Consider the following 22,763-nt stretch of genomic DNA (forward strand, 5'->3'; position numbering starts at 1 on the left):
CCAAACCTGCTTTTACAAGTTTTGGTTGAAATGCTCACCAAGAAGGCAGAGGGCCCAGCTGATCCCCTGCAGTGATGCAAGGAGACCCAGCTTTGAGGCATGATGAATTCAGTGACCAGCTGAGGGCCATGGGCTTCGTGGGGAGGCAGAAGCCCTGCGGGACAGAGACACAGGGGGAGCACCAGCCACCTGCAGAGCCCAGGGGCTGGCTGGGGCAAGCACAGCAGTGGGCAGGTGTTTCAATCGGCAAAACCTCTTGAGAGCAGCTACTTGCTAAAATAGATGCCACGCAATCAGCTGAAAAAGAAAGTCCCAGTGCCCAGCTGCCTGCTGCAGGCACAGCACAGAGGAGAGTGGCTATTTTTATCAGGGACAGCCAAAGGCTGTGGAAGGTGATAGGGACAGCTGGCAGAGGTTTTCCCTCTGCACCATGCCAGGGCTGCATCCCAGCGGTTCCCTGTGCACCTGGGCATCCTGGCTGGCTGTCGGCCCTCTGACATCCTGGCTGGCTGGAGAGCCTCTGCTCACCTTCCCAGGAGCTGTCATCCTCCTGCAAGCCCTGTCACCATCAGCTGCACCTGATGGGGATGCCTTCTGGGGATGCCCTCCCTGTCAGTGTCCCAAAGGGGAGTTAAGAAACAAACCAAGCCACCCACACTGTGCTGGGTGCTGAGAGAAATGAATCAGCCCCTCCTGCCTTAAATCATGGGATCAGCCTCCGGGTGACCGGAGTGAACTCTGTGTGTGTGTGGTACTTGGGAGTGGCCATTCCTCATCCCTGGGGCACCACGGGGCTGGGGGCACCTCCCTCAAGGACAAGGGTGTGAGTGCTTGTGCAAAGCAGCACCCTGGGGGCTGAGGAACCCAAGCAAACCTCCCCCAAGACATCGTGCAAGCAGTGGGAATGTGTGGTTTCTGGGCACACTGGCTCTGGCAGCAGCATCCCACAGGCTCCTCTGAGCAAGCTGTGGTAGCACAGCCCCAAGACTCACACTCCAGCATATGGAATCCAGCCCTCCTCCAAATGTCACTCCCTGCCTCTACAGGCACCACCCAAACCCACCTTCTGCTCCAGTGAAAGCCTGAGTGTGTTTGTGCCATCTGCAAGGAGCAGGATGGCCCTAATCTTCCAGCCTTCCTGCTTGAAACTGGTGGGCTTTTTCCCTATTTGGTGGGCCACGTGTGTTGTGATAATTGTAGCAAACTAGGGCAAGTAAAAAAGAAAAATATCTACAAGAAAAGGGGAAAAAGAGTCGAAACGTTGTTCTTCCTCCTCTCCTCTAAGATACCCTGCAGCCTCCATCCAAAATGCCCTTGCTGTATGCTCACAAGCAGCACTGTGGTCAGAGAGGCTGGCACTCAGCAGTGCCACCAGATGCTGATGGGAGGACCACCTTCTCTGGGACTGAGCCTGAAGTTCATCCTGTGGGATTAGAAGATTCACTGCTGATAGCTACTCATTTCCATGGTGATTATTCCCTTCCACACGCAGAGTAAATGGCCTGTGTGGCTCTGAGCACCACAGGAGGCAAAGCTCTCGTGGGAAAGCCAGCCCCAAAACACTTGGAGAGAGGAGAGGAGAGGAAAGGGGGGTAATGATTTGCCCATCATGGACCAAGCTCTCAGACTTGACAAATGCCCCTGCTGGGATCCAGACCCCGAGCAGGCTGTCACAGCTTGGTACCACCAGCTGTTCTTTGGGTCATTTGGAAGCTGGCAGCACAATTCCATGTGTGCTAACAGCAGAGCACAAATCTGAGAAACATAAACCCAGCTCTGCTGCTGACCTCCAGCACAGTCCCAGAGAGCCACAGCATCTCTGTGCTCCTGCCCCCAGCCTTTTCCCTCCCCACTGCAAACCTTTTGGCCGGGGACCGTGGATTTCATGTTTGCAAACAAGCGTGTGAATCATGTGGGGCAAACCCACTGGGCTTGGGGCAGCTTTTCTGATTTACACCGCTGTAAATTACTGCCTCTGCTTTCAAAAATGTTGTTATTCTGTTGGACAGGGTCCCGGTAACTCTGCAAAGAAGGGAGTGGGAGAAATTCCTCATGGATGAATTCCTTATGATTTATTTGCAACCACTTGCCTTGTGCAAGGCTGAGCTCCCCACGAAGAATGACAGAGGACACGAGTGACCTGCAGCTCGTTTGTCACCACCATCTGTCACCAGGGCCATGCAGAGAACCAGGCATGGAGCAAATGGAGGCCAACCTCCTGCTCCAGGGTCCCGGCAGTCTGGCACCAGCAGGATGGGGATGGGCAAAAGGCTTTTCCTGAGCATCAGGGAGAGGCCCCACGGGCTCCCAGCGCTGCTCTGCCCTCCAGGTGAGCAGGGCAGGGCTGCTGTGTGGTGCTGAACATTTGCTGCTGCTCTTCAGCCTCCAAAGCAAGCTGGGCATCTTGGCTCATTCTCTCCCTTGGGCAATCCCATGGAGCTGCTTGGAGAAGCTTCAGCAAAAGGATTTATTCAGGGGTTTGTGTGTGTGTAAAAGTGCAAAACTTATTTCTGGGCTAAACACATGAATGGGGATACAAGCATCATAAAGTCACCCCAGGACATTGTGTTAATATTTGAGGTGTCTGCAGCTCATGTGCTGTAAGAAACAATGTGCCACAGTGGATAGTGTCTCAGAACACTTGGTGCTGTACAAATGAGGAATAAATTGGCTGCTTCTGCCTAAGAAGGAGCTCACAAGGTTGTTTTTCACCATTGCAACAGGAAGGTGGAAGAAATAAAAGGAGATACAGGACAGCTTACCAGTAAGAGGCACATTGTGACCCAAGGTATTCATTCATCCTTTTAGCAGCAGGTCCAGCCAAAGTCGCTTTGACTGATTAGGAAAACTTTCCAAACGTAGATGAGGGGTCAAATAGGAAGTTCAGCCATGAAAATACTCATGCTGGGTGGAGGATGAGGAGGGAAGAAGAACATCCTTGGGGAGGGAATTTGCTGGGAGCAGGGCTGGTGGGGTGAGGCACAAGCAGGAGTCCTCCTGTTTTGCAACACAGATGTCCATCAGGCAGGATGGTTCAGGAACAGAGGTCACATCTCCACAGGATGACCCTCCTGCTGGGGCTGTCAGAACTACCAGGAAGGCTCTGTTTGCTTCTCCTTCTGAGAATGCATTTATCTGTGGGTAAAAATTAGGACCTAGTCTACATCAATCTTGTTGGTTAATTCACTGAAACTGGTCTGAAAAAATATAGATAAAGACTTTCCCTTGTTAGTCACCTTCCAGTGATGCATAAATGCTCTGGCAGACAATTACCAGTGATATTGATCCTAACTAGGACAGAAAATGAACAGGTGAGTGTGAAATAGAGATTTATTTATAAAGATGCAATTGAAACAAAATCCATCCTGCAGGTCTGAGTTTAAGAAGGAAAAAATGCCTTTACTGTATGTCTTTGCTCTCTCTGCTGAGGTTTGGATGCTTCCTCAGGAGCGGGAAGGCCACATCCCTGGAAACAACAGGCTGAAGTAAACAGGCAGCATGGCAACAGCTGAAAATAGGCATGAAAAGCAGCCAGAGAGAGACCCTCAGCCCAAGGCAGAGCAGTGCAGCATCCATCAGGCTGAGCCGGTGCTTGCTCAACCCTCCACAGCAGGACATCAATAGTAAATGCATTTTAAAATGGAAACTAAATCTTGACTGTGGCAAATGTGGCTGTAGGTGCTTCTTGCAGAGCTGGGACATGGAAAAATGCCACCACCACTGCTGAGTCTCCTCAGGGCAGTGGTGGTGACTCCATTTGCCTCTCCTGGAGACCTGGCCTCTCTTAGCCCTGTGCTTGTGCGTCCTGCAGCCTGGGAGCTGCAGACTCTCACTGTCACAACACTGAAACCCTTTTGCACGCTTGCCCTGTGCCAGAATCCCGTGGGAGGCTGTGCTGTGGCTGCTGGCCTCCAGCACCAGGCTCACTTTCCCCAGCCACACATCCTCAAGCCAGGCCAAGACCTAATTTGCTGGCCACAGGCTGGAGGTGGCTCTCGCTGGGGAGGGAAGGCTTTTGCCAATTTGTTATTAAATCACAGCACTATTCATGCCAGCATTAGGCTGTCTGGGACTAAATGCACAGTAACTGCATACCTGCGTTCTGCCAGACAGCTTGGGGCAGGGATGCAGGGAGAGCTGGGCCTTTGAGCAGGGCTCTCTTCCTGTGGCTGACTTGAATCCTTGCCCTGCTCAGCCTCTGTTGCTGCCAGATTTGTGACTCTCACCCTGGAGGTACAGGAGGGAGAGAAGGCCTCTGGAGATGTGCTTTTGGATGGAGGAACCGCTGCAGTGCTGAAGGCCTTTTGCTGCTTTATCCCTCGGTGTCCAAGTGGCTTGTCCTCGCCCCACTCAGAGCCACACTCCTGGCAGAGCTGTGACAGCACAGAGTTACATATCAAATGGACAACTGGTCCCAGGGTGGTTCCCAGGACACCCCCAAGGCTCTGGGCTTGGAGGAGCTGAGTATCACAGGAGGTCACCTGGCAACAGCGAGGGTATCCACGTGGAGCTGCATGCCCCAGCAGTGCTGTGTACCTGTCCTTGTGGAGAAGGAGATCCTCAGGGGCCACCAGCCTTCCAGGAGCGGCTCAAACAAAACAGGAAGGCTTATGAGCAGATGTGGTTGCTGCACCACTGCTGCCAAGGCTCTGCTCCACAGGCATCAGCTGTGGGGAGAGGTTTAACCCGAGCTGCAGTGCCACATGCCCGGCATTGGTACATAAACAGCCTCCAAAATCAGGAGGGGGAGTATGTAGCTCTTTCAGAGCCGACCGGATGGTTCCCTCACTTGACATGTCCTCGTCTTGAAACAACATCACTTTGTTGAATTTTGTGGCTTTCTCTGTGGAACAACATTAGCTCATCCAAGTCTGTGGTTTATTTGAAAATGAAATTCCGGTAAGCTTTTGTACCATCTGGCAGCGTCCAACCGAGTGAGGTTTAGCGAGAAACCGCTGCACACGTGTGCACAAACACATACACACACCAGAAACACTGTAATCATCATAATCAGTACTTGCAGGAAGCCTGGCATCGTCAGGGCAAGGGGAAGAGGGAGAAAATCTGTGCCTGACTCCTCTCCCAGCCGTTTGCCTTCCGTGGGGCTTGGCTCCTTCCAGCAGAGGGCATTTTTCGAGCCGTCCCTCCTGCGCCGCTTCTGCCCCTTCCTTCCTCTGACGTGAATTTCCAAGTGGCTCCAGATGTAAATCAAACACAGCTGGGTGAGCTGAAGCTGGCGCGCCGCGTCAAATTCACAGCTGCTGCAGGTCACTGCCCTGCTTTGGGGGAGACGTTCTGATGTACACCAGCCTGGCCAGATGCATTGAGGAGGGCCTGAAGCATACAGGAGAGGTATGGGGCCAAGGTGATGGCTTCTTGGTTGCTCCATGCAGTAGCTGAAATGTTTCATTAGGTGGATTCCCTCCTGGCTCCTCTGGTCCAGGCAGGAAGCAGGACACATGGCAGATCCTTGAGCTTTTGTACCATCCATCTCACCCTTTCCCTCCTCCTCTCACATCTGTGTTCAGAGACCTGTAGCTGGCAAAGTGAGAGATGTGGCCATCACCCAGGTACACAGGAGACCACTGGGCATCCATCTGTCGTCTTCTCCCGTGCAAGAGGGCTTGATTATTTCTTCTGCCTGGTATCCAGGGATAGGATGCATGGGAAAGGTTCAAAGCTGTGTAGAAGAGGTTTAGACTGGCTATTAGGAAGCATTTCTGTACCAAAAAGGTGGGGAAACTGGAGCAGACTTCCTGGTCCAGGCAGGAAGCAGGACACATGGCAGATCCTTGAGATTTTGTACCACCCATCGCACCCTTTCTCTCCTCCTCTCACATCTGTGTACAGAGACCTGCAGCTGGCAAAGTGAGAGAAGATACAGGTACACAGGAGACCACCAGGCATCCATCTGTCATCTTCTCCCCTGCAAGAGGGCTTGATTATTTCTTCTTCCTGGTATCCAGGGATGGGATGCATGGGAAAGGTCCAAAGCTGTGTAGGAGAGGTTTAGACTGGATATTAGGAAGCATTTCTGTACCAAGAAGGTGGGGAAACTAGAGCAGACTTCCTAAAGGGGTGGTCAATGCCCCGGGTGTGCTTGAGAGGCATTTGGACAATGCCCTTTACAATGTGCCTCAACCTCTGGTCAGCCCTGAAGTGCTCAGGCTGTTGGACTGGATGATCATCATAGGTCCCTTCAAAGTGAAATATTCTGTTCTATTCTACTCTATTCAGTTGCTTTCCTTAATTTCTTTCAGGTTTCTCCCTTCTTTCACACTCAGCTGCTCATGGGTGTAGTATCAAATGTGTGTGTGATGGAAGAGAAATGGTGGGGAACAAGAGATGCTGGTTAGGACATGGAGGGCAGTTTACTGGGAGAGCCAAAGCCAAAGTCCCCTGGAGCCAGCAGGGAGGTTTCCAGTCATCCAGGAAGCACAGGGTGCCTATACACGGTCACCTCTACAAATTGAGGGACAGAGGAAAATCGATGTAGCTGCTTTAAAACAACCCTAAATTGCAGCAAAGATCTGCTTTTGAGAACGAGCAATGGGAATCCGAAGGATAAGCTCTGATGATAAGCCATCATCACTGAAAGACTTCAGATGCACGGAGGGCACGCAGTGCCCTGCTCTGAGGGGATATTTTCCAGCAGCAGTTCGGTTTTTGCATCACAGTTTCTGAATGCATGAGCAGGACTTTTGATGGAAATCGTTGTGGATATCTCCATTGAGAACTGGCACTGCTGGATTTCAGTCAGAATGCATCACATGCATTTAAAACCTGTGCATGCACATCTGAGAGTATTTTTTCCCTGCACTGAACCAGGGGAGAAACCTGTGACCCTGAGGTTGGTGGAGGGCAGCAGAGGAAGGCAGGGTGCCCTCAGCCCCAGCCTGACAGGGGCTGCTTTTGCCTGACTGCTGAGTCCCAGCTCCTTCCTCCACACGAGATCACCGGCACCAGCCTAGAGCTGCTGACAATTGCAGGAACTGGATCACCTAAGAGGCTCCCCTGTGATCCTGACCAGAGAAATAAAATAAAATCCACCCCATCCACAAAGGCTTTAAACCCAGGCAGCACAGCATTTCCAAAATGTGGCCCTGGTGAGGCGCTGCTCCAGCTGAGCTGCGGATGGGAGGCTGACACGCTGTGATAATCCTGCTCTAATTCTTTTTTTACAAGGATTTTTTTTTTTAATATATATATAGTTTTGCCTCCGGCATATGCTGTACTAGTGTAGCAGCTCTTCAAGTACCATGTTTTGCAGCGAATGCGTGAGTGACAGCACCTAAAAACAGCAGCTGTTACATAAATAAGGCTGGCGCTTCCCTGCGAGTGCCGCCGGGGCAGAGGGGACAGAGGCCAGCACAGCCCGGGGGATGACATCACTGTCCTGGACAGAGGGGGACAAAGTGGGGGACACCCCCCAGGGCAGCCCTGGCCAGCACTAAGCTCCCCAGCCCTCACAGATTGTCACCTCCCCGGGGCAGAGGCTGCTGTGTGCCTGCTGTTTGTCACTGGTGACGTTCCTGTCACTGCCATCCTGTAAAGCAGCAAATGGATAAAAAGAATAACCTAAACCATGGATTTGTGGCATCTCACAGTTATTTTGCTGATGCTGTGTGTAAGGATTAACGTGGCCATTGTTCCAGCATGATATATGTTGTGTCTTAATGAGCAGCTTAATTATTTTACTTAGCAGGAGATGGCCAATAAAGTATTAAGAAGCCAAATTTGGGACTTGCTTTCCTTTCATATTAAGATGCAAAAGTCTGATTTGTACTGCCTGTAAATTTGCCATATCTCAGCATGCAAATACTCCTGAATAATTTAGGCTTTCTTTAAGAAGCGATATACCCAGAAAAGATTAATATTCAACAGACGTCCATCATCCAAGCAAACACTTCCTTTTTTTTCTAAAGCTGTACTGAGTTTCTCATAAATTCCCTTAATGGGACAGAAACTATCCTGGTCCTTCTTCTTAAGGCTAGTCTGTTTGCCTCAGTTCATGAATGTGACAGGAAAACTTTGCCTGCCTAAAGCTTAAGAATGTTTGGCCCCTTGGAAGGACAAGAGAGGATGTTGTTTGAACACTCCCCCAGACCCAAAAGGGAATAACAAAGAGGACAGCAGGAGGAAAGCTGGGATCTGAGGTCATGTTTGAGTCTGTAGGAAGAGGAGATGGCAGAAGCCTGGCTGGATGCAGCTTTGCTCACACACGCCCTGCCTTGGTGGACAGGAGCAGGATGAGGGTCACTGAGGCACTCCCGGGGTGTGCATCCCACTCTTGCAACTCTTCTGCATGTTGTAAGGTGGCAGTCAGGAACCAGGACTCCCACGTTTCCATTTTGAGAGTGGAATTCACTGAAACATAAGCAGGAGAACTGAAACACAGTGTGCTTCAGGCTCAGGTATCAGCAAGAGAAGGTTTTCTCTCTCTGACACACCCACAGCTGATACATCTGTGAGGAAAGTGCTGTGAGTGCATCAGCAGAGGTGTGTGATTCACCCATAACTAAGTGGGTACAAAAAAAATCACCAGGTTGGGATTATAAAATAAGCAACACCTTTAACATTTATATCTCTGTTCATAAAGCCAAGATTTCTGGTAGGAAACAACTCCAGCAAAATATAAATGGGCATTGATTATTAATTTTAGCAGAAGTTCAAGTTTTTCTGAAGTCTGAGGTGGTCTCAGGTAGCTCAGCCTCCTGGCAGGTGAGAACCAGGTTTGTGTTTTGAACCTGGAGCTCAACTTTCTGTGGGTCCAGATGCATTTTTTTTGGCCTTGGAACAGCTGGCAAAGGATTTATTTCAGATTGTGAAGTCACAGAGGCAGACATCAAGTCACAGCAGGGAAGAACTGCTCTCTAAAAACTGTTGTTCTAAGACCAAGTGCCCAAGGCATTGATCATTACAGAGGGTAACTGTAAAGGCTGGAGGGAATTAGTGGCTTCTTAGGGGTGATATGGTCCCACAGAGGAATTCCAGGCAAACAGCTCTGGAGTAAATGATGCTGCTCCTACTTGTTGGAGAAGCAAATGAGTTCCCTTAACTACAGGCTGAGCCTCAGAGCATCTTCAGCCACTTTGGCTTCCCTGAATGAGCTTGTGGACACAATGCCTGTTTGGAAGGCCCAAATATCCCTGTAAGAGCAATGGTTGGACCCCCTTGCCTCATCCTATCAGTCCTTTAATTTGGGACATTTCTTGCCCAGGGCATGACTCTGCAGCCACAGCAGATCCTGCCTGCCCAGCATCCCCTGGTCTCAGTGCCAGAGGGCAGCCTGGCAGCAGGATCAGCTGGGTGGGAGCTGGGAAGGACTTAGGTGAGGGATCAGAGAGAATCCCTCTCTGGCCTCTTCTTTCTCTAAACTACCAATCATGGAAGTTTAGGGAAAGGAGAGTCTCTGGGAGCATTTTGGAAGCCAGGGCTTGGTATTTTATTAAAGTGCTGCACCTGACAGGAAGGATATAAACACAGCCATAAAAGATACCCCAATGTCTAGTCCCTTCATGTCAAGTTGCAGAATCAGGTAAGATTATTTATTTCAATAAATAATCAAGAAGTGTCTTCAATCAAGTGACAGCTTGTTCTCATACTGTAATTAAGTTTGAAGCTCAATTACTATTGTCTAAGTCAATGGCATAGACAGGGTTGTTACAGGAGAATCCCCAGAGATGCCAGGATTTGTACAGAGGGGAGGAAATGAGTGTTCAATGTAAAGCTGAGTGTAGCCCAGGCCAGATCCTGCTGCTGAGCTGTGTGCCTGTGGAGGCACACATCAGTCATGGAATTGCCAAAAATCCTTTCTGCAGCCTGCAAAGGGAGGTGAGAAGATGTGTGAAAGCAGGAGCTAGCCCTGAGAAAATCAGTGCACGCTGGACATCAGCTTCTGGGACTGGATGGGTCAGCACTGGCCCCAAGCCCCCCCCTGTGCTGGGCTGCACCCAGAGCCCCAGGGCAGCAGGGCAGGGGGGATTCTGCCCCTCTGCCCCTCTCTGCTGAGCCCCCCTGCAGGGCTGCATCCAGCCCTGGGCCCAGCACAGGAAGGACAGGGAGCTGCTGGAGCCAGGCCAGAGCAGGGACACCAAGGGGATCAGAGGGATGGAGCAGCTCTGCTGGGAGGAAAGGCTGAGGGAATTGGGATTGTTCAGCCTGGAGAAGGTTTTGGGGAAACCTCATCGCTGAGTTTTTCAGCATTTATAGGGGGCTTAATAAGAAAGATAGGGACAGAGTTTTAGCAGGGCCTGCTGCAATAGGACAAGGGGTTATGATTTTAAGGTAAAAGGGTCAATTTAGATTCGATATAAGGAAGAAGTATTTCATAGCGAGGGTGTTTTACATGGGAATAGGCTGCCCGAGGAGGCGGGGCGTGCCCCACCCTCAGAAACATTCAAGGTCAGGTTGGATGGGGCTCTGAGCAACCTGATCCGGTTGAAGATGTCCCTGCTCGTCGCAGGGAGGGTGGGCTGGGTGACCTTTAAAGCTGCCTCCCACCCCGAATTATTCGCTGGATGTGACTCCGCATGTGCGGCCGGACGCTGCCAGGCGGCTGTGGCTGCAGCTCAAACGTGCATCTGCATCCTGCGAGCTCGTTATCCCGCTGGGCTCCTCTCCTTCCCCAGCTCCTCTTCCTCACCCGCTGTCTCCTCCAGCTGCAGCCTCGGCCGCACCGGCAGGGCTGGATGGGGACGAATCGCGGCACCGGCAGGGCTGAGGACCTCCCGAGGTGAGGGACCACCCCTCCCATCCCTCCCTGAGGACAGAACTGGACACTGCTGGTGTCCAGCTCGCAGCTGTTTTCCCTCAGCTCAGCTCTGGTTACTGCCCGAGAGCTCCACTTCATCCCTGCAGCTTCCAAGTCCTTCAGCTGCTTCTCCTGTTTGTGCTGAGGGACCAGGGAAGCACCAAAGCCTAAACTGTGTGTTCCCACTCCAGGGGACAAACAAGGAGAGCATCATCGAGGTTACTTGGCTTGCATTTCATGAAATAATTTCAAAAGTGTCATTAGCTTTGGAGAACCTGGGTGGTAATCCTAAACACAGGGGTTCAGATGTCACTGCTGGGATGCTGCTGCAACTGGCTCAGAGCCTCAGTGCAGCTTAAGCTCAGGGCCTTTTGACCATGGAGAACTTTTTGGAAAGTGGGGATGGCTTTTCTCCCCCTCCCCATTTGAATTTGTTCACAAAGTTCAAAAGGAAACGGTGCCTCTGAGCTGCCAATAGATGTCTAAAATAATGAATACACACAGTGCTGATGGAATTAACTGCTTCTACACACAAAAATCCTCACTATAACACAATTCAGAAGTTCATGATCATTTCATTTATTCAAAAAAGTTATGTTTCCTTTATCCCTCCTTGCCAAGTGGTGTCCTGTTATGAAGAAGTTTCCTGCTCTTGCCTGTCCTTTCTAGCTGCCTGTTTGTGTTCCAGGTGTCACAGCTTTACATTTCTTCCCAGCTCTGCATGAAGCAACACCACCACTGCACGGAGCTTTTCTTAAGCCCTTTCCCCTCCTGCTGTGAGCTCCCAGCATGGGACCCTGCAGGAAGCCTGATGCTGAGTGTCTCACTGGCACTCCTGGGCTTGACCAGCAGCTCAGGGCCAGCCAACGTGACCAGGGGCTTTGCCACAGTGCTGGTGCTCCAGCAGCATGAGCATGGCATGCTCCAGCCCTGCTGTCCCCTCACTGTGGGATTGCCACCAGTGCCCTGTGGTGGGCACAGCTCCTGTGCCCGTGGGATTGCCACCAATGCCCTGTGGTGGGCACACATCCCGTGCCCATAGGATTGCCACCTGTGCCCTTTGCTGGGCACCCATCCTGTGCACCTGCCCTGACATCCAAACCCGGGCTGTTCCCCTGGGAGCGGGGCAGGCGCTGGAGCCTCTCCTGGCTGTGCTCTCAGCGAGCTTTGCTCCCAGCCCTGGGGATCACCTCTGGGCACGGGGAGCCAGCCCAGGCCCCATTGTCTCCTCCACACTTCATCTGCTGCCAAGGAAAGTGCCAATTAGTGCCAGCTGTCCTCAGCTGCTCCTTGCAGAGCTGAGAGGGGGCCTGGAGCTGAGCCCCCTCTCTTGTCTTCTCTTTGTAGTGTCTGACTCCCCCAGTTTGCTCATTGATGTCCAGGGGTTTCCTAAAAAAAACCCAACAAACATAAAATCCTTATTCAGGCAGCTTGATGTTCAGTGCCCTGTTTTATTTCATATGCTTGAAGTGTAATAGATTATTATTAAAATAGAGCAATGTGGTAATAACTCCCCATACTGTGAGGATGCTCAGAAGCCAGAGCAGCCTGGCCTGGGGCATTTGCAGCCCTCTCACCCATCTGCATTTACTGGTCCTTGGCTGCCCTCTGAGTCTAGCACAACTAGCAAGAGGAAATCAAGATGCATCTCCTAAAAGGAAATATTTCTGGGTTTCAGATGGTCACCAGCACCATGGTGCCACCAGAGCAAGCTGAGATGTCACCAAAGAGCAGCTGCACATTTCCCAGCACAGGTTAGCTCATTTAGCCATCATTCCCAAAAGCTGAGGATCTTAGCTGGAGTTTAAGCCATCCCACAGGGCTGAGTGGGTAAATCCATGCCCATCCTCTCAGAGTGTATCCTTTGAAGTCCTTTTAATAAATACCTGCTTTATTCCTTTAACTCTGTCTAGCCTCTGCTCCAGGTTAGCCTCTCTAGGCATCACTTTGAGCTCAGGCCATACAAACCAGTCCCAGTTCCAAGCAGCAACTCCCTGCAGGGTCACGGCACAGGGCCCTGCACAGAGTCAGGCTGAAAAGACAGAGGTGGAAAGATTTTGCCACAAAGTAGGAGGCAAGGCAAACAACTTTTTTTGTCTGAAGCCATTGCTTCATCAAACACCTGGCATTCCTCACCCTGGCAGTAATTCCCAGCTACCAGTCAGCCCCTCTGGACTCACCAATGGCACGTGGATAACGCCGCAGCCGGTCACTTGGCCATAGCGTGTTTGCAATTTATAGCTGACTTCCCCAGAGCCCTGCTAAGTCACTAAGCAGCCTTGTGGTCTGAGCAAAGGTTTAGGAGCCAGGAAAATCTGGATGAATCATTTGCTCACGCACTGGTGACCTGAGAAAATCAGTTGACCTCCTTGTGCCCGGGCTGTGAGAGCTGCCACCGGGAGCCCTTCAGATGTCAGGGATTGTCTTGCCTGGCTCCAGCCAGGAGCAAGTCCCTGGCCCTGGCAGCAATTGTGGAATGCACAGGGCGTGTCCCAGATCCAGGATCCCACAGAGCTGCTGCCTTGACAGGGGTGCCAGCCCCAAGCCCTTTGAAAGCCGAGGGAAGACTTGCAGAGATTTCTGTGTGTTGCAGCTTGGGACTCACTCACTCCCCTCCAGTGCCTGTCTGGATTTTGAATAGCTCATATAATATGTTATAAATGACAATTAAAACATAAAATGAAGAGGGGAGCAGATGGCTTCAGGCAACATTTAAAAATACCGAGACTATTTCTAAATGCAGATCGCCAGATCCAAAACAGCCCTGGGCAGACTCAGCTGAAGGTTATTTGCTGGCCTGGCTGAAAGGACATGTGTGGTCTCCGTCAGTTCTCAGGAGATGCTGTTATTAGGACATTTTCTGGCAAAGGCAGGAGGGGACACCCCTCGTGGGCAGTGCTGAGGACACTTCACTCCTCTCTTTTGAGGGGGGACCAGTGACAAAGGCAGGCTGGATCAATGTTCCTGTTCCACCCTGAGGAAGGTGCTGTGCTGGAGGCTGGATCGGGGGAGAGGAGCTGTGCAGTGCCCTAAATTCCCAGCCATCTTCTCCTTAGGATGTAGCTGCTCACACCACGGGCATTCTCTGCCACAGCAATATGACAGCCACAGCACACTGTCCCAGCAGTGGCACAGCTTTGTTTCCTTCCCTGACACCTCAGCTCACATAACTTCTGCCTCCAAATATTTGACCAGATGGGGAAAATTACAGGGACCCCAGAAGATAACTTGTCACTTGCCTGGAGAAACTGTCTGTGAATGTCTGGCTGAGGGAAGGCCATTGTGAAGGGAGCCCTTGCCACTAAAACAAGGCAAGATAAAAGGCATCTGCAGGAAAAAAAGAGGTGATCTGGCAGCACCATACCTGCCTAGATTTTGTGTGAGTGCAGAAGAACCACATTCAGCCCACAAAACAACTTTACATTTGTGCTCCTTGCCTTGGAGGTGATGACCTCAACTGGGGTGGGCACAGCTCTTCCTCCACAGGTTCAGTGATGCCCCAGGCACCACCCAAGGCCATGTGCTGAGACATGTGGGCTGTTATTACAATGCGGTGCTGCAGAACAAGATTTGCATCCCAAGATTGCATTAGTCTGGATTTCCCTCTCCTGGAGAAATGGAAACCAGCATGGCCCCTGGGGAACCAGGTTTGCTTGGCCAGGATGCAGCACTTGGGCTGAAGAGGAGTCAGATGAGAACCAGCTGGCAGATACAGCCCGTGTCTTCTGCCCATGGAGACTTGCAGGCCAGGTTAGCTCCCATTTCCAGCCCTGTGCCACAGAGGAGCAGATGGATAAAACTCTACACCCTGCGCTGCACAAGACGTTTGAGTAGATGATCACAGTGGCCACTTCAAGCATTCTAATTAGAAGTTTGATTTTACCATGTTAAAAGCAAGCATGATTATAATTTGCTTTTGCTTTTCTTTTTCCTCTCTTGAGCACGCTTCCACCTCCCGCTTTGCGCTGAGCCCGGAAGCAGAAGTATCACGTTACTCTGAGAGAAGGGAGTCTTGTGGTATTTCCATCCCATCCAGAGCCAGGAAACACAGGCAATTTTGCAAGACAGCTTGTACTCAGTAAATTTCCAGCTTGGTTTATATTTCTGTATTTATTTAGAGCTCATGTAAGACAGCACTCATCCCAAGTGAGGTGCTGTGGACAAACTTGCAAAAAAACCCCAGAGTTCATAGAACGAGGACCCCGAGCAACAGAGATTTCAGTGGACCAGTGAGTCCTCTCTTCTGAAAAGGCACTCAAGATTGACAAAGACATGGACAGCCAGCTTCTGGTAACACTAATTCTTCACAGTAACTCAAAAAGCAAACTTTTAGTAAATCCCACCAGTAAAATCACCATCCCTGACAACATTTTCTTGTACCCTTGAGACCTTCCCTTGAACTTTCTTCATCCTCTTTCTTTCCCTGCACTGTAACACATCACGTTCACAACTCTCACAGTCTGGGGCCAAGTGCACAATACCCTGCTAGCATCTTCCCACATCCCAGCTGCCAACCAGGAACCTGGACAGATGTTTACACCTGCCTAGGAAGAGCCATGACAGCTCCAGGGACCAAAATCTGCTCTCCTGACTCCTCCACAGGCAGCAGGATTTGCATTTCTCACAGGAGGGCAGCTCTCACACCAGCTTTGCTTGTTTAGGGCTGCAGCCAACCCGTCCCGTTCCTGTTCCAGTGTTCCCAAATACCCTCAGACCCGGCTGTGTGTGTACAAACCACACACAGTCACACACAGCACAAACACCTCAGCTCCCAGAACAGAAAGATGAAGGGCTGGGAGGGGTTTTGGGAGCACCAGGAATTCTGCTGGCTTTATCAAATTGGGGTGGGAGCTTTTGTGCCAGACAAAGCTGCCACTGCAGCTCCCCAGAGGGCTGCAAATGGGCCAGAACCAACCTCAAAGCCAGCAAAAGTTGACTTGAAAAAAAATAATATAAACTCTGAGCCAACTTTTGTCATCCAACACCAGCTCACGACTGAAAATGGACTTTTTAAACCCTGTTTCTGGGTTGTCCTGTGCTGTGCTAGACACAACTGTGGGTCTCTACAGCAGGGACTGAGTTAACACAGGTCCCGGGTGTTTCATCCTGTAATACTGGCAGGGCAGGGAAGAAGAAGCAAGGAAAAATATCCATATATCTTTGGTAAGGGAGCAAGTGCTCCTAGGAGAGGATTGTGAAATTCAGATTGACATATCCCAGTTGCAGGTCATTACAGGAAACACTGAGGATATACCCAAAATCCACAGTTTTAGTGGCAGCTCAGTGTTATTGGGAACAAAACCTATAAATGTTGCAGATTTTGGGGGCCAGAAGGGAATAACTTATAAAGGGAATTTGGGCCTTTGGGCTGTAACTGGGTCCCCCCACTGCTCCTGCCATCTGGATGAAATCTGAATGGTGACAGAGCCCCCCCAAAGCAGTGGCTGGGCTGACCCCACAGCCTTGCACACGGGTGTGGGCTGCCTTGGCAAAGGCCACATGGCTGCTCCATCAGGGGATGGAGACTCTGCAATGATTTACCACAAGAAGGGCTGCTAGGAAAACCTCCTGCTTACATTGAGTCAGATATTGGATCTTGATGATCTACAACATTTAAGCATAATTATTAAGTCATAAGAACACCATACTCCTACACATTTTAGCTTATTGCTTTGGTTAATCAGTAAACCCCATGGTCCAGGACATGCCCAGGTCTCACCTTACCTGAGTGGCAGCAGACAAAGGTGGAAACATGGAGAAAGAAACTTCCAGTACAAAAAGAAAGTTAACTCTTGGCTGTTTGCAGGGAGAGAAAAATGTGGAAATAGCAAATTTAGAAAGGCTGCTTGTCTTCTGCCTTGCAGCTTCCTGCTCTGGCCTGAAACAGTGCAGCATATAAATAGAGTGGGCAAATGTGAGTTTATGGCAGCAATACACCACTGCACATTTCAAAACCACACAGCTTGAGTTCCTTTTGAGGTGTTTTGAATGATTCTGTTCAAGCTCAGGATGTTCAGCACGGACACCTGCAGGCAGGAGTTGTGCTCCTGTGGGCATCCCAGGGCAACAGAGAGGTTAGCAGCCTTAAATCTCAGCCTTCTCCCCTCAAAAATGAACTTGGCAGCCTTCCCCAGAAGATAAGCACGTGCTTTCCAAAGAAAACATCCCTGCCTGCAGAGGCTTTAGTCACAGCAGCAGCAGCAGCAATGGTGGAAAGGGAGGAGCAGAATTCCCTTGCAGGCCAGAGCAGAGTGAGCCAGTGCCGAGGGAGAGGTTTGCTCCCTGAAACACCTCTTGAATTAAAATGTGCCTTGGGGGCAAACATTTGGAAAAAGAAAAGCCTTGGCATTAGGTTCTCAGTCCTGCATGTGAAACTGCTCCCCTTTGGGCTTAGAAGCTGAATGCTGGTTTGGGGGCTTTTTAAGTATGACTGTAATCTTAGGTTGAAAGCTTGCTGCATGAAACCCTGTTTTCTCTTAGGATATCCTTTTTGCAAAACCATCTAACAGATCTAGTAGTAAACAGGCTCCTTTCTATTTAGCCTTAAAATCATACCAGAGAATAGAAAAGAAAGTTAATTCTACTCAAAGTCTCAGCAAGTTGGTGGACCAAGTGCACAGGAGAAACAGCATGCTCCATTTAATAGGATTTTTCTTACCAATTAATTAGCAGGTTTTTTCTTGCTAAGAAGAGGCCTTATTTTTTTCCTCATTAATACTGACTATTTGTAAAAAAAAACAGCTGGGAAAAAGGAAAAGAAAGGACTTATATGGTGTAGTTTATTGACCAAAGGTTTGTAGGGAGGGCTCTTCCATTTATCACAAGACCTAATGTGGAAAGTGCATATTATATGGCTCTACGCAGATATTTACCATATGTATTTTGATGTACTGATTAGTAGTGCTGTATTAACATTTTAATAATATGATAAACGTAGTCTTGTAATTAAAAGGTAACTTTTGTAGTTAAAATAAGAACTGTGTTAGTGGGATTTTTTTAAGAAAGGAATGAGGCACTCGCACCAGGTAGCAGCCCCAGGACACCTAAATCTTTCAGAGAAAAAGAATTTATTGCCTTCTTATCAGAAGAAACGAACTTCTTCCCACCTCAAAGGCGCTTTTAGGATTAGAAGGAAGAAGCTGACACTGACCAGACAGAATCCTGCGTTTGAATGGAATTTATGCATCATGTATGAGGTGTATGAATATGCAACAGGCTGTTGTTTTTAAGGGTTAATCCTTTGTTAACCTGTGTCCTTTTTCGGGCTCCTGCTGCACAGAAAAAGGTACCAGACGTCCGTAACTCTTTGTTTCTATTGTCTCATATTGTCCTAATTCAATTTGTCCAAATTATTATTCCTCTAATTGTATTACTATTTTTATAACCATTTTATTACTATTAAACTTTTAAAATTTTAAAAACAAGTGATTGGCATTTTTCACATCTAAGCTTTCCTTAGCCCAAGTTGAGAGACACAATTTGTCTTTCTCAATTCTTTCACCCAGAGGAGTGGGGAGAGCCCTTGGTCTCTCTCATTGTGCTACCTGAAAGAGTTACACTAAAAACATTAAAAAAAAAAAAGAGAGGACAAAAATGTGCAAAATTATCTCACACAGAAAAGCCTGCATGATAGTCTTGTGGAATCATAAAGGTTGGAAAAGATCAGGCAGCAGCAGAACCCTTGAGGCTGTTTGCCTTGAGCCTGCTCATCCCCACCTGGTAACACCTGAGCCATCCCTGCCTCTGCCCACCTGCACCCAGGGCTCCCCTGGCCTCAACAAAGAGCACCCAGCAAATCCTACACCCAGCTGCCATCCAGCCTCTGGGAAAAGCAGCATGCCTGGATCCACCATCCTCGATGGAGCAATCTGCACCTGAAATAAAACAAATTCTTGCTTTCCTTGCTGCATTCAGCCTCCATCCATTCAGGGCTGAAGGAATGGGTGCACACCCACAGCCTGGCCTCCCACCCAGCCTGGTCTTCCCAAACCAGAACACACATCTCCCCCCAGCCTTAGCACCAAGAATGAGACAGACATCTATAAAATGACACATTTTATTAAAAGTTACATTCAGCAGCAATGGACACATTTACTTAAGTAGATTTTAACTGTCAAGGAGCTTATAATTATAAATCTCTCTAAGGCATTAAAAGCTCTTAGATATTTTAACTTCATTGCAATCATTTCATATAAATAGGTAAGGTAAATGATACTTGCCTAGGAAGAGATTACCCCAGCTGCATTAAACAAAGATATACACATAAATATATGTATAAAACAATGATTTTTGTTATAAACTCATTCATGGGGATATTTCACAATCTTTAAGTCTTGGGGCCTGGCCCTGCAACCATTATCCATGCAAAGAGCCTCCTGTTTGCCTTACCACGTGTGAGTGTACAGATTGCTCACATGGATGAGAGCAGGGCAGGGCCTAAGTTTTGACAGAAACAGCAAAGACGTCAAAATTCTCAGTGAAATATATTTACAGTCTGTGCAAGTAGCATCACCCACTGTTACTGATTATGGAGGTCTCTCTGGGAAGCTGTGAACAGCAAAAAGGCACCGTGGCCAAGGCCAGCCAGCATCTGTTCTCTGATTTTGATGCTGTAACTGTCCCTTCTGAAGAGCAGGAGCCGGGCTCCTGAGCCCCGGGGGATGTGGGCTGGGTGTGAGCCAGAGGGAGCACCAGCAGCACCCACCTGCAGCCCTGAGCTCAGGGCACAAACCCATCCAGCCTCAAGTTCTTCCAGCTCCAGCAGCAGAAGCCTCCCTTGATGTGCAGCTGCTTTTTCTGAGTGTAAACAAGAAAAGTGCCAACCCATTCCAGTATTAGCCAGCCACACACCCCCCAATAAATAATGAGAGTTTAACTTTTAATTGAACTGTGCTTTGCGTTTTAGAACCACACTTGTGAGAAAAGGAAATTGCTGTTGCAACAGAAGCTGTGAGTAGATCTGATTAACTGTATGAACTAATTTGAATTAATCCAGCTACAGGGTCTGAGTCCCTACCACCTTACTGCTGACTTTGTGGGCAGCTCCTTTGGCCATCACCTCTCACTACCAGGGCGCTCTCTGGACTAAGGCCAACAGAAAGAGATTTGCTTCCAGTAAAATACACAAACCTCTGATTTCTACACTATTTTTTGAAGGACACAGTTGAAGCCAATGGGAGATGTTTTAGTGGTAGAAGGTATAAATATATTGCTACAATATATTACTTTTATCTCAGCCACATCGCTGCCACAAAAAATAAGAAAAAAAAGTAGCTTCAAGAACTGGTTTGAATTTGGGATAAAGAGAGTGAAATACCCCTTCCTTCCCTTTACTCTAGGCTGTTGGTTTGAGTAGTGCCTTAACCAGGACAACAGCATTTCTCTAGGAAGAAACTGGAAAATATTTACACCAACAATATTTTTTCCTTTGATCAAAATGGCTTTTATAACAAAATGAAAATTTTACAGGGGCAAATCATTGTTAAAATATTTTGGTTTAAAAAGTGACTCCATGTAACAAGAGGTGCATTTTCAAATGTGAGACAATCTGGTAACCAAAACCCACTGAAAATGAAAGCGAACCGAGGACACAACTCCCATTTGTGCCCCTCATTTTTTTCCTAAAAGACAAAAGAGTCCCCTAGGGCTCTGTGGAAACCCGGTAACTTTTCTTTCAAGCCATCCCAAGAACTACAGGATAGAGCAGAAACCTGCACTAGTGACTTAGCTGCTGCCTTTTGTAGGGCTCAGAGCTGGAAGGAGCCTCCCTGATGTTGTCCCCCTGTTCCCCACCACGCTTCCCTGCAAACCCCTGGAAGCAGGAAGGACAGGCAAAACCATCAACCCATGATCTGTAGCTCAGAGGAAAGCTGGCAGAATTTGGTGTTTATTTACTCAAATCAACTCTTGCTGAAGATGACTTTATGGAAGGTAATGACACCATTACATTTCTGTACAAAAAGAAATTTCTAAGCTTTTTTTTTTAAATAAAATCCCATACACACTCCAAACTACAGGTATAATTTCCCCCCCTGAATCCTCCATTGGAATTTGAATTTAAAACACAGTTTAACTCCTCAGTATGTGAAACCTCACGGCCACATTAATCGAGAACATCTGAAGCCAGGAGAAAGAAATCACTTCCAGTTATGTTGTCAGTATTATGTGCATAACATTCCCACAGCTGTAGATCCATTGTGCTCCATGTTATAAATAAGAAATTGCATGGTGACAGCTAAAATTCAAAAGCGTTAATGTTTCTCTTTGCAACTTTTTCTATTTTTTCCTTTTTTTTTTTTTCTTCCTCCAGTCTTTTGAGGTTTCTCCCCTTTCCCTCCTAGTAGAAGTTACTTGAAGCAACATCACTGCTTACGGACTGACATATTTTTGGTAATTAAAAAATAGTAAATGCCAAGCAAATATGACTAATGTTGCTATTTGGCAAGTGCACCAGAGACGACCTATTGATTCTGAGCCAGGCTGTCGTGCTTGCCTCAATAAACACCTCTCCTTCTTCTGCTCAGCTTGCTTCTCCCGGTGCTCCGGGGAGAAAGGGGCTCCCAGGATGTGGCCAAGTCTGTCCCAGCCTGTGTCCCAGCCTGTGTCCCAGCCTGTGTCCCAGCCTGTGTCCCAGGCAGCCCTGGAGCCAGAGCCAGGCAGGGAATACAAACGAGCTGCCTTGTATCGCTCACATTCTAGGTTGTGGTCCCTCTCAACCATGAAAAACAGCTACAAATTGTTCCCAGAGCTAAACCACTTAACATCTTGGCACTTGGTTGTTTTTAACTTTGTAACAATAGGCACTGTTCACTCCTCTCAATCTCAGTTTTTTATTCTATAATAAAGCAGGAATACTGATGAAAGGCTAGTCACGGCTTCTCCCCGTGGTATCAGGGTGGTGGCATGTGATGATTCACATGGGGTGTGTTTGATCCAAGAAAGCCCAGCCTCTGCTTATTCTTCCTTTGTTCTGTCATCTAAGGTGGAAAGGCAGAGAGAGACGAGTTGAGATTTTTTTTTCCTTTTTACTATTATTTAGCAGTCACAGAGCAAGATACATATAAGCAAAACAACAGGGAGTGGAATTCTTTTCTTCAGCATAGAAAATTACAAGTAAGGGATGTCTTTGAAGTGGGAGATCTGTTTCCTGCAAAGTATGGCCATTTTATTCTCGTTTATACATTATTCTTATCCCCCGGCAGGTCTTACAGAGTATTATTTGTGCTGCTATTGTGTTGTGTAGCCCTGCAGAGGGTCAACGTTTGCACTTGGTGCTGCAGAATCACAGAAGGAAAAGATGGCCCCGGCCACACAGGGTTTAAATTTAAGCCAGGAGAGAACAGATTCAGCCAGAGGGGGATGAAAAAAATCCCACCAGGATGTTGTGGGTAAGCACAATGAGCAATGGTCTCAGCACATCCAGCCTAAACCTTTGTTGGGTTTTTCACAGGGAGAAGTTTTAAGGAGGGATTTGAAGGGGAATAATTAGATAACTCTGTTGATGCCACTGAAGGGCTTCCCATAAAGAAAACACACAGATGCTTTTCTGAAGCTGTAATGAGCAAAGCAGAGGTGACCAGCACCTGTAGCAAAAAAGGAGCTGGCCTTTTGATCCTGAAGGGAGAGCAAACACAGCAGGCAGGCGATGTGGGCAGGAGCAGGGCTTTAAGGGAGGCTTTAAGGGAGGCCAGCAGCTTGTGCTCCATACGGGAGAGCAGAGGGAGCCGCAGGAGGGGCACCAGCACAAGGGTGACACAAGCAAAGCAACAGGCTCTGCAAATTGTTTTCACAAGGGCACTGTTGATGTTCTCAGTGGGGGAAAAACCCGAGGGCTGGACACAGAAGGCTTTTTTCCCTCCAGGCTCCCATCAGTACGCAGCTATTCCTGACACTACATTGCTTTCACTGCCGGGTTATGCAGCCCCTCATCCCTTCTGCAGTTTCCCCTCTGTCCTTGCACACTCACCAAGAGCATTTCATGACTAATTCCCCTCCAGAGTTTTCTCCTTAC

At 48.7% G+C, this 22,763-nt stretch overlaps 1 protein-coding gene across 2 annotated transcripts in view; it reads right to left on the bottom strand.

Moving 5' to 3' along the window:
* Positions 1-20,226: 20,226 nt before the first annotated feature.
* ITPR2 (inositol 1,4,5-trisphosphate receptor type 2) overlaps positions 20,227-22,763 on the bottom strand; it is a 241,879-nt gene continuing 239,342 nt past the window's right edge. For both annotated transcript variants that reach the window (XM_030959744.1, XM_030959743.1), the window contains exon 57: positions 20,227-21,729. In XM_030959744.1, coding sequence (XP_030815604.1) covers positions 21,643-21,729 — 87 coding nt within the window. In that variant the 3' untranslated portion in view covers positions 20,227-21,642. The remainder of the gene's footprint in view (positions 21,730-22,763) is intronic.

This window comes from Camarhynchus parvulus, chromosome 1A, assembly GCF_901933205.1.
Source record: "Camarhynchus parvulus chromosome 1A, STF_HiC, whole genome shotgun sequence".
Classification (NCBI taxonomy): domain Eukaryota; kingdom Metazoa; phylum Chordata; class Aves; order Passeriformes; family Thraupidae; genus Camarhynchus; species Camarhynchus parvulus.